At 35.2% G+C, this 12,029-nt stretch overlaps 3 protein-coding genes and 1 pseudogene across 3 annotated transcripts in view; 1 reads left to right on the top strand and 3 right to left on the bottom strand.

The window, feature by feature from the left end:
- Positions 1-12,029, top strand: part of LOC101892832 (protein decapentaplegic) — a 234,367-nt gene that overhangs the window by 67,756 nt on the left and 154,582 nt on the right. The window lies entirely within an intron of this gene.
- LOC101893467 (lectin subunit alpha) lies at positions 1,308-2,416 on the bottom strand. The gene is made up of 3 exons (XM_059123977.1): positions 2,262-2,416; positions 2,101-2,203; positions 1,308-2,036 (listed from the first exon to the last, which is right to left on the bottom strand). Exons 1-3 carry the CDS (start codon positions 2,382-2,384, stop codon positions 1,345-1,347), a joined length of 918 nt encoding a protein of 305 aa, XP_058979960.1. The 5' UTR covers positions 2,385-2,416; the 3' UTR covers positions 1,308-1,344.
- Positions 5,884-7,009, bottom strand: LOC109611739 (lectin subunit alpha-like). Its single transcript, XM_059123978.1, has 3 exons — positions 6,869-7,009; positions 6,708-6,810; positions 5,884-6,643 (listed from the first exon to the last, which is right to left on the bottom strand). Exons 1-3 carry the CDS (start codon positions 6,989-6,991, stop codon positions 5,952-5,954), a joined length of 918 nt encoding a protein of 305 aa, XP_058979961.1. The 5' UTR covers positions 6,992-7,009; the 3' UTR covers positions 5,884-5,951.
- Positions 8,668-9,502, bottom strand: LOC131803055 (lectin subunit alpha-like; annotated as a pseudogene).

Here is a 12,029-nt window from a genome sequence, read left to right as displayed (position 1 = left end):
TATTAAAAGTTTGGCCCGGCCGAACTTACAGCTTTTTTACTTGTTTAAATTTTCTTGAATGAAAGCAAAAAAAATGTCGGAAATATCATCAAATTTTAGAATAAATTTAAAATTGTTGGAATTGGTCACATTAGGCCCGAATTATGGCCGAATGTTGCTCTGCGGTATTTTGGCCCATTCCCGGCGAAGCGCTTGCTTGAGGTGATCGACACTTTGGTATTTTTTAGTGTCAACCTTGCTTTCCAAAATACTCCAGATACTATAGTCCAACGGATTGGTATCCGGAGATTTTGGTGGCCATTGTGCGCTGGAAATGAAGCGAAGAACCTCATTTTGTAACCATTCTTGGATGGCGCGTGCTGAGTGCAATGGTGCTGAGTTCTGATGGAATGACCAAGATCTGCGGCCAAAATGTTTGCGTGCTTTAATACACCCTCCAGAATATTTTCGCGATAATATTCGGCATTTATTCTGATGCCACGGTCGATTAATACGAGCGGAGAGCGAACATAGGCTGTTATGGCGGCCCACACTATCACCATGGCGGGCGCTTGAGTTTTGGTGGCCAATCGAAGGTGCACATTTTCAGCTGACCTCTTTGGCAAGTAAACACGATCATTTTGTTTCTCAAACTGCTGAACAATGAATGTTTTCTTATCGGAGAAAACCAATTCCGGCAGTTCACCACTTTCGGCCAAGCGAAGCAACTCTTTAGCTCTTTCGGTTCAATTTTCTTTTTGAATTTCAATGGCTTTACCCCGAGCTCATTCTCCAATATTTCCAAAATGGAATATTGCGATACGTTCAGCTCACGAGCCATTTTTCGGCCACTGCGACGCAGGTTTCGATCAAGTCGCTTCTTTACTTTTCGAACCATTTTTGCTGATGTTTCTGTTTTCTTCCGTCTACTTCCGTGAAGTCGGGCTACGCTACCTGTATCACGGTAACGAGCGACGGTACGCGACGCAAAAGATTTATTCACATTTAAATGCTGTAGTGCTCTAACGATAACCACTTGGGGTTTTCCAGCCAAATATAAAGAAATCACACTATCACGCTTGCATTCGATCACGAATAACTTTTTTTCTGAAAAATTCTCACCAAAATGCTTTTGTACGCTTGTAAACAATATAATGAACTGTCGCTGGAATAATTTTTACAGCTGTCGGACGAGTGGCTTAGAAATGACAGCAGTCTGAAGTTGGTTATATTTTTTTCATCTCACCCTGTATATTTCCTATTTATTTTTTTTTTTTTCAATTTTTGTTTTGATTATTTATTGCATAGAAAATCTATTTTCATTTTACACATATATGTGGTATAACAGAAAAGTGAGCGCCGTACTCAAAAATAAATATAATAATACCTATTTGTGGTATTTCGATTTGAGGTCATCTCCTGAATTGATGTTACATTATCGAGTAACCCCTTTAGTTTACCATCCGTCTTTGCCAATGATTCCGAAATCTTTGCTGTGGCCGCAGACTGTGCAATTACTGCCTCTGATGCCAAACGTTTGGCATGTTCTCTGATCTCATCCTGGCCTCGTTTCAAGGACATCAGCATCTCTTTGTGGGAAGAAATCAAAGCTGTTTGATTCAACGCCACATTCAATAGCCGTGACAGCTGTTCGTTAATAGAATTTTTACCACGATTCATTGCCTCCACAAGCCCTTTGGAATCCATTGTTTTGGTTTCTTCAATTTCTTTCTTTTCCCTTTCCAATTGTTGCACTTTTTTCGCCCTTTCATCCAAGAGGACAGCTTTTCTGGCCAGTTCTTCTTTTAACTTCTTTATTTCCTCATTTTTTTCTTTCGCTGCCGGGGTTTCTTCACATATATAGCCTCGAAACTTGCTACAGCGTACATCGTTCCATCCCAGCGCGGGGAAAGTCATTTCCACACAGTTCTCTTCTTTGCTATTCGGTTCGCCACTGTACCAGTTTGTGTAGTCAAATGATTTACCATTCGATATCCATTCAAATGATCGGCTGCTTTTGAGGTCATGTCCGCCAATCCAAACCTGGGCGTTTGCAGCTGAAAATATTGAAAATTATTTTCGGCCAATGTAGGGGTGTAGATTTATGGCACTGTGGCTTACAAAGTCGCAGAGCATCCAGTTGCATCCGCTTGGAATACGAGTCCACAGTTAGTAGTGTCATTTTAAGGCTCGCACAGGCACTCAAGGCTTCGTACCAGGAAAACTGGGTAATTTTTAAAATTTTAGATTTGGATATATATCGCACTGAGACTTAAACTTACCGCCATGGATGTTTCGACATAGTAACTATTACCGTCACTGGTCGTAACGAATTTGCTATAGCCGGCCACCCACAAAAGCTGAACAGCCAGTAACGTCCACAGTAGTGTTCTTCTTGCCTGCATTTCAATATCTCAACTAAAACTTAGCTTGGAAATCGCTTGTAAATAAATGAATATTTTTCATTTGCTCACTCAAGATGATAAGAAACGAAATTTATCGGAATTTTCTGCTGGGTTTTGCCTTTCTATGCAATATAAAAATTACAAAAAAAAAAAAAAAAAAACTTATTGGGAATTGTGTGTCCTACACTGGGCCAAAGAAGAGGTCTTTTATCCATAGAAGGCTTTCAACAAAACGCAATGCGACAAAATTTTATAAATATTTTTTCCAGGGACTAGAAAGGCGTGGATTTTTTACAAATATTTTTTTCAGGGACTAGAAAGCCGTGGATTTTTTATAAATATTTTTCCAGGGACTAGAAAGGCCTGGATTTTTTATAAATATTTTTTTCAGGGACTAGAAAGCCGTGGATTTTTTATAAATATTTTTCCAGGGACTAGAAAGGCGTGGATTTTTTATAAATATTTTTTTCCAAGGACTAGAAAGGCGTGGATTTTTTAATATTTTTTCCAAGGACTGGAAAGGCGAGGATTTTTTTTTAAATATTTTGTCCAAGGACTAGAAAGGCGTGGATTTCTTATAAATATTTTTTACAGGGACTAGAAAGGCGAGGATTTTTTTTTTTAATATTTTGTCCAAGGACAAGAAGGCGTGGATTTCTTATAAATATTTTTTACAGGGACTAGAAAGCCGTGGATTTTTTATAAATATTTTTCCAGGGACTAGAAAGACGTGGATTTTTTTTTAAATATTTTTTCCAAGGACTGGAAAGGCGAGGATTTTTTTTTAATATTTTGTCCAAGGACTAGAAAGGCGTGGATTTCTTATAAATATTTTTTCCAAGGACTAGAAAGGCGTGGATTTCTTATAAATATTTTTTCAGGGACTAGAAAGGCCTGGATTTTTTATAAATTTTTTTTTCAGGGACTAGAAAGCCGTGGATTTTTTATAAATATTTTTCCAGGGACTAGAAAGGCGTGGATTTTTTATAAATATTTTTTTCAGGGACTAGAAAACCGTGGATTTTTTATAAATATTTTTCCAGGGACTAGAAAGGCGTGGATTTTTTTAAATATTTTTTCCAAGGACTAGAAAGGCGTGGATTTTTTTAATTTTTTTTTTTCAAGGACTAGAAAGGCGTGGATTTTTTATAAATATTTTTTTCAGGGACTAGAAAACCGTGGATTTTTATAAATATTTTTCCAGGGACTAGAAAGGCGTGGATTTTTTTAAATATTTTTTCCAAGGACTAGAAAGGCGTGGATTTTTTTAATTTTTTTTTCAAGGACTAGAAAGGCGTGGATTTTTTATAAATATTTTTTCCAGGGACTAGAAAGGCGTGGATTTTTTATAAATATTTTTTCCAGGGACTAGAAAGGCGTGGATTTTTTATAAATATTTTTTCCAGGGACTAGAAAGGCGTGGATTTTTTATAAATATTTTTTCCAGGGACTAGAAAGGCGTGGATTTTTTATAAATACTTTTTCCAGGGACTAGAAAGGCGTGGATTTTTTATAAATATTTTTTCCAGGGACTAGAAAGGCGTGGATTTTTTATAAATATTTTTTCCAGGGACTAGAAAGGCGTGGATTTTTTATAAATATTTTTTCCAGGGACTAGAAAGGCGTGGATTTTTTTAATTTTTTTTTTCAAGGACTAGAAAGGCGTGGATTTTTTATAAATATTTTTTCCAGGGACTAGAAAGGCGTGGATTTTTTATAAATATTTTTTCCAGGGACTAGAAAGGCGTGGATTTTTTATAAATATTTTTTCCAGGGACTAGAAAGGCGTGGATTTTTATAAATATTTTTTCCAGGGACTAGAAAGGCGTGGATTTTTTATAAATACTTTTTCTAGGGACTAGAAAGGCGTGGATTTTTTATAAATACTTTTTCTAGGGACTAGAAAGGCGTGGATTTTTTATAAACATTTTTTCTAGGGACTAGAAAGGCGTGGATTTTTTATAAACATTTTTTCCAGGGACTAGAAAGGCGTGGATATTTTTTCCAAGGACTAGAAAGGCGTGGATTTTTTTAATTTTTTTTTTAAGGACTAGAAAGGCGTGGATTTTTTATAAATATTTTTTCCAGGGTCTACTTCCAGTCGTGGATTTTTTATAAATATTTTTCCAGGAACTAGAAAGGCGTGGATTTTTATATATTCTTTCCATCGACAAGAAAGGCTTGGATTTTTTATAAATATTTTTTCCAGGGACTAGAAAGGCGTGGATTTTTTAAAAATGTTTTTTCCAGGGACTAGAAATGCGTGGATTTTTTTATAAATATTTTTTCCAGGGACTAGAAAGGCGTGGATTTTTTATAAATATTTTTTCCAGGCGTGGATTTTTTAAAAATGTTTTTTCCAGGGACTAGAAAGACGTTGATTTTTTATATATTTTTTCCAGGGAATATTTCAAAGAGTGGATTTTTTTAAAATATTTTTTCCAGCGACTATTGCATAGCGTGGATTTTTAAAAATGTTTTTTCTAGCGACTATTGCCTATCGTGGATTTTCTTAAAATATTTTTTCCAGCGACTATTGCCCAGCGTGGAGTTTTTAAAAATATTTTTTTCTGCGACTATTTCAAATATTCGACCATTATAGCAGACCTGTTTAAAATATTTGCGGATTTACTACCGGGTGAGATGAGAAAACTACAACCAACTTCAGACTGCTGTCGCTTCTAAACCACTCGTCCGACAGCTGTTAAAATTATTCCAGTGATGGCTCATTATATTGTTTACAAGCGTACAAAAGCATTTTGGAGAGAATTTTCTAGAAAAAAAGTTATTCGTGATGGAATTCAAGCGTGATAGTGTGATTTCTTTATATTTGTCTGAAAGAAATGCCACTATCACGCTTGAATTCCATGACGAATAATTTTTTTCTGGAAATTTCTCACCAAAAATTTTTTGTACGCTTGTAAACAATATGATGAACTGTCGCTGGAATAATTTTTACAGCTGTCGGACGAGTGACTTAGAAATGACAGCAGTGTGAAGTTCATTGAATTTTTTTAAGATTTTTTTTAAATATTTTTATAGAAAAAATGTTGAAATATTTTGAGAATTTCTATATGCAGATTTTTAAAAGAATATTTTTTAAGGATCAACAGAAACGTGGATATATTTTTTCAAGGATCAACAGAAACGTGGATTTTTAATTATATATTCTTTCAAGGATCAACAGAAACGTGGATTTTTAAAAGATATATTCTTTCAAGCATCAACAGAAACGTGAAGTTTTAAAGGATATAATCTTTCAAGGACCAACAGAACGTGGATTTTTTAAAGAGTAGTATTTTTTCCAGTATCAACAGAACGTGGTTTTTTGAGTAGTATTTTTGCAAGGACCAACAGGACGTGGATTTTTTAAAGAGTTTTTTTTTTTTCAAGGACCAACAGGACGTTTTTTTAAAGAAAACGTATTTTGAGGACCAACAGGACGTTTTTTTTAAAGAAAACGTATTTTGAGGACCAACAGATCGTGTTTTTTTAATTATTTATTGCATAGAAAAATCTTTTTTCCTCTTACATTTATTTGCTATAACAGAAAAGTGAGCGACGTACTCAAAAATAAATATAATAATACCTATTTGTGGTATTTCGATTTGAGGACATCTCCTGAATTGATGTTACATTATCGAATAACCCCTTTAGTTTACCATCAATCTTTGCCAATGATTCCGACATCCTTGCTGTGACCGTGGACTGTGCAATTAGTGCCTCTGATCCCAAACGTTTGGCATATTCTCTGATCTCATCCTGGCCTCGTTTCAAGGACATCAGCATCTCTTTGTGGGAAGAAATCAAAGCTGTTTGATTCAACGCCACATTCAATAGCCGTGACAGCTGTTCGTTAATAGAATTTTTACCACGATTCATTGCCTCCACAAGCCCTTTGGAATCCATTGCTTTGGTTTCTTCAATTTCTTTCTTTTCCCTTTCCAATTGTTGCACTTTTTTCGCCCTTTCATCCAAGAGGACAGCTTTTCTGGCAAGTTCTTCTTTTAACTTCTTTATTTCCTGATTCTTTTCTTTCGCTGCCGGGGTTTCTTCACATATATAGCCTCGAAACTTGCTACAGCGTACATCGTTCCATCCCAGCGCGGGGAAAGTCATTTCCACACAGTTCTCTTCTTTGCTATTCGGTTCGCCACTGTACCAGTTTCTGTAGTCAAATGATTTACCATTCGATATCCATTCAAATGATCGGCTGCTTTTGAGGTCATGTCCGCCAATCCAAACCTGGGCGTTTGCAGCTGAAAATATTGAAAATTATTTTCGGCCAATGTAGGGGTGTAGATTTAGGGCACTGTGGCTTACAAAGTCGCAGAGCATCCACTTGCATCCGCTTGGAATACGAGTCCACAGTTAGTAGTGTCATTTTAAGGCTCGCACAGGCACTCAAGGCTTCGTACCAGGAAAACTGGGAAATTTTTAAAATTTTAGATTTGGATATATATCGCACTGAGACTTAAACTTACCGCCATGGATGTTTCGACATAGTAACTATTACCGTCACTGGTCGTAGCGAATTTGCTATAGCCGGCCACACACAAAAGCTGAACAGCCAGTAACGTCCACAGTAGTGTTCTTCTTGCCTGCATTTCAATATCTCAACTAAAACTTAGCTTGGAAATCGCTTGTAAATAAATGAATATTTTTCATTTGCTCACTCAAGATGATAAGAAACGAAATTTATCGGAATTTTCTGCTGGGTTTTGCCTTTCTATGCAATATAAAAATTACAAAAAAAAAAAAAACTTATTGGGAATTGTGTGCCCTACACTGGGCCAAAGAAGAGGTCTTTTATCCATAGAAGGCTTTCAACAAAACGCAATGCGACAAAATTTTATAAATATTTTTTCCAGGAACTAGAAAGGCGTGGATTTTTTATAAATATTTTTTCCAGGGACTAGAAAGGCGTGGATTTTTTATAAATATTTTTTCCAGGGACTAGAAAGGCGTGGATTTTTTATAAATATTTTTTCCAGGGACTAGAAAGGCGTGGATTTTTTATAAATATTTTTTCCAGGGACTAGAAAGGCGTGGATTTTTTATAAATATTTTTTCCAGGGTCTTCTTCCAAGCGTGGATTTTTTATAAATATTTTTTCCAGGGATTAGAAAGGCGTGGATTTTTTATAAATATTTTTTCCAGGGTCTACTTCCAAGCTTGGATTTTTTATAAATATTTTTTCCAGGGACTAGAAAGGCGTGGATTTTTTATAAATATTTTTTCCAGGGTCTACTTCCAAGAGTGGATTTTTCATAAATATTTTTTCCAGGGTCTACTTCCAAGAGTGGATTTTTTATAAATATTTTTTCCAGGGTCTACTTCCAAGAGTGGATTTTTTATAAATATTTTTTTCAGGGACTAGAAAGCCGTGGATTTTGTATAAATATTTTTCCAGGGACTAGAAAGGCGTGGATTTTTTATAAATATTTTTTTCAGGGACTAGAAAGCCGTGGATTTTTTTTAAAAATATTTTTTCTAAGGATTAGAAAGACGTGGATTTTTTTAAATATTTTTTCCAAGGACTAGAAAGGCGTGGATTTTTTTTTTAATATTTTTTCCAAGGACTAGAAAGGCCTGGATTTTTTATAAAAATTTTTGCAGGGACTACAAAGTGTGGATTTTTTATAAGTATTTTTCCAGGGACTATTGCCTAGAGTGATTTTTTTTAAAATATTTTTCCAGCGACTAATGCCTAGCGCGGATTTTTTAAAAATTATTTTTCCAACGACTATTGCCCGTCGTCGATTTTTTAAAAATATTTTTTTCAGGGACTATTTCGAATATTAGACCATTATAGCAGACCTTTTCAAAATATTTGCCGACTTACTCCAGGGTGAGATGAGAAAACTGCAACCAACTCCAGACTGCTGTCATTTCTAAACCACTCGTCCGACAGCTGTTAAAATTATTCTAGTGATAGCTCATTATATTGTTTACAAGCGTACAAAAGCATTTTGGAGAGAATTTCCAGAAAAAAAGTTATTCGTGATGGAATTGAAGCGTGATAGTGTGATTTCTTTATATTTGTCGGAAAGAAATGTCACTATCACGCTTGAATTCCATGACGAATAATTTTTTTCTCGAAATTTCTCACCAAAATGCTTTTGTACGCTTGTAAACAATATGATGAACTGTCGCTGGAATAATTTTTACAGCTGTCGGACGAGTGACTTAGAAATGACAGCAGTCTGAAGTTGGTTATATTTTTTCATCTCACCCTCCATATTTCCTATTTAATTTTTTTTTCATTTTTTTTTTTTTTTTTTTGATTATTTATTGCATAGAAAATCTATTTTCATTTTACATATATATGTGGTATAACAGAAAAGTGAGCGACGTACTCAAAAATAAATATAATAATACCTATTTGTGGTATTTCGATTTGAGGTCATCTCCTGAATTGATGTTACATTATCGAGTAACCCCTTTAGTTTACCATCAATCTTTACCAATGATTCCGACATCCTTGCTGTGACCGTTCCAGTTCTTCTTTTAACTTCTTTATTTCCTGATTCTTTTCTTTCGCTGCCGGGGTTTCTTCACATATAAAGCCTCGAAACTTGCTACAGCGTACATCGTTCCATCCCAGCGCGGGGAATGTCATTTCCACACAGTTCTCTTCTTTGCTATTCGGTTCGCCACTCTACCAGTTTGTGTAGTCAAATGATTTACCATTCGATATCCATTCAAATGATCGGCTGCTTTTGAGGTCATGTCCGCCAATCCAAACCTGGGCGTTTGCAGCTGAAAATATTGAAAATTATTTTCGACAAATGTAGGGGTGTATATTTATGGCACTGTGGCTTACAAAGTCGCAGAGCATCCAGTTGCATCCGCTTGGAATACGAGTCCACAGTTAGTAGTGTCATATTAAGCCTCGCACATGCACTCAAGGCTTCGTACCAGGAATACTGGGAAATTTTTAAAATTTTAGATTTGGATATATATCGCACTGAGACTTAAACTTACCGCCATGGAATATTCGACATAGTAACTATTACCGTCACTGGTCGTAACGAATTTGCTATAGCCGGCCACCCACAAAAGCTGAACAGCCAGTAACGTCCACAGTAGTGTTCCTCTTGCCTGCATTTCAATATCTCAACTAAAACTAAGCTTGGAAATCGCTTGTAAATAAATAAATATTTTTCATTTGCTCACTCAAGATGATAAGAAACGAAATTTATCGGAATTTTCTGCTGGGTTTTGCCTTTTTATGCAATATAAAAATTACAAAAAAAAAAAAAAAAACTTATTGGAAATTGTGTGCCCTACACTGGGCCATAGAAGAGGTCTTTTATCAATAGAAGGCTTTAAACAAAACGCAATGCGACAAAAATCAATTTTTTCGAGAATTATGGGGAAAGTCCAGGAGACTATTTCCAAGCATTTTTTAGAAATATTTCTTTTCAGGGACTAGAAGGTCGTACATTTTTTATAAATATTTTTTCCAGGGACTAGAAAGGTGTGGATTTAAACAAAAATTGCAGGGACTAGAAAGGAGTGGATTTTTTAAAAATATTTTTTCAAGGGACTAGAAAGACGTGGATTTTTTTAAAGATATTTTTTCCAGGGAATATTTCCAAGCGTGGATTATTTAAAAATATTTTTTTCCAAGGACTATTTCCAAGCGTGAATTTTTTCAAAGTATTATTTCCAGGGACGTTTTCAAAGCTTGGATTTTTTATAAATATTTTCTAGTGATTAGAAATGCGTGGGTTATTTATAAATATTTTTTCCTGGGTCTATTTCCAAGCGTGATTTTTTAATAAATATTTTTTCCAGGGACTAGAAAGACGTGGATTTTTTTAAATATTTTTCCAGGGACTAGAAAGGAGTGGTTTTTTTTATAAATAATTTTTCCAGGAACTATTTCCGAGGGTGGATTTTTTGTAAATATTTTTCCAGGGACTACAAAGGCGTGAATTTTTTATAAAACATTTTCAGGGACTGGAAAGGCGTGGATTTTTTAGAAATATTTTCTCCAGGGGCTAGAAAGGCTTGGATTTTTTATAAATATTTTTCCAGGGACTAGAAAGGCTTGGATTTTTTTTAAATATTTTTTCCAAAGACTAGAATGGCGTGGATTTCTTATAAATATTTTTTCCAGGGACTATTGCATAGCGTGGATTTTTTATAAATATTCTTTCCATGGACAAGAAAGGCGTGAATTTTTTATAAATATTTTTTCCAGGGATTAGAAAGGCGTGGATTTTTTATAACTATTTTTTCCAGGGACTGGAAAGGCGTGGATTTTTTTATAAATATTTTTTCCAGGGACTAGAAAGACGTTGATTTTTTTTAAATATTTTTTCCAGGCGTGGATTTTTTAAAAATATTCTTCCAGGGACTAGAAATTCGTGGGTTTTTTAGAAATATTTTTTCCTGGGTCTTCTTCCAAGCATGAATTTTTTAAAAATATTTTTTCCAGGGACTATTACCTAGCGTGGATTTTTTAAAAATATTTTTCCAGGAACTGGAAAGGCGTGGATTTTTTAAAAATATTTTTTCCAGGGACTATTGCCTAGCTTGGATTTTTTAAAAATACTTTTTCCAGGAAATGTTTCCAAGCTTGGATTTTTTAAAAATATTTTTTCCAGGGACTAGAAACTCGTGGGTTTTTTATAAATATTTTTTCCTGGGTCTACTTCCAAGCGTGAATTTTTTATAAATATTTTTTCCAGCGACAATTGCCCAGCGTGGAATTTTTAAAAATATTTTTTCCAGCGACAATTGCCCAGCGTGGAATTTTTAAAAATAATTTTTCCAGCGACAATTGCCCAGCGTGGAATTTTTAAAAATAATTTTTCCAGCGATTATTTCAAATATTAGACCATCATAGCAGACCTTTTTAAAATATTTGCGGATTTACTACCGGGCGAGATGACAAAACTACAACCAACTTCAGACTGCTGTCATTTCTAAACCACTCGTCCGACAGCTGTTAAAATTATTCCAGTGACAGCTCATTATATTGTTCACAAGCCTACAAAAGCATTTTGGTGGGAATTTTCCAGAAAAAGAAGATATTCGTGATGGAATTCAAGCGTGATAGTGTGATTTCTTTATACTTGGCTGGAAAACCACAAGTGGCTATCGTTAGAGCACTCCAGCATTTAAATGTGAATAAATCTTTTGTGTCTCGCAACATCGCTCGTTACCGTGATACTGGTAGCGTAGCCCGACGTCAAGGAAGTGGACGGAAGAAAACAGCAACAAAATCAGGAGAAATGGTTCAAAAAGTAAAGAAGCGACTTGATCGAAACCCGCGTAGCAGTGGCCGAAAAATGGCTCGTGAGCTGAACATATCGCAATATTGCATTCGGCAAATATTGAAAAATGAGCTGGGGGGTAAAGCTATTAAAATTCCAAAAAGTGCAAGAACTTACACCGCAACAGAAAGAAAATAAATTCAAAAGATCTAAAGAGTTGCTTCGCTTAGCCGAAAGTGGTGAACTGCCGAATTTGGTTTTCTCCGATGAGACAACATTCGTTGTCCTGCAGTTTGTAAAAAAAAATGATCGTGTTTTCTTGCCAAAGAGGTCAGCTGAGAATGTGCACCTTCGGTTGGTCACCAGAACTCAAGTAAACAGTTTGGCCGCAGACTTTGGACATTCCAACAGGACT

This window comes from Musca domestica, unplaced genomic scaffold, assembly GCF_030504385.1.
Source record: "Musca domestica strain aabys unplaced genomic scaffold, Musca_domestica.polishedcontigs.V.1.1 26, whole genome shotgun sequence".
Lineage (NCBI taxonomy): Eukaryota > Metazoa > Arthropoda > Insecta > Diptera > Muscidae > Musca > Musca domestica.
This window is presented reverse-complemented; position numbering and strand designations above follow the sequence as displayed.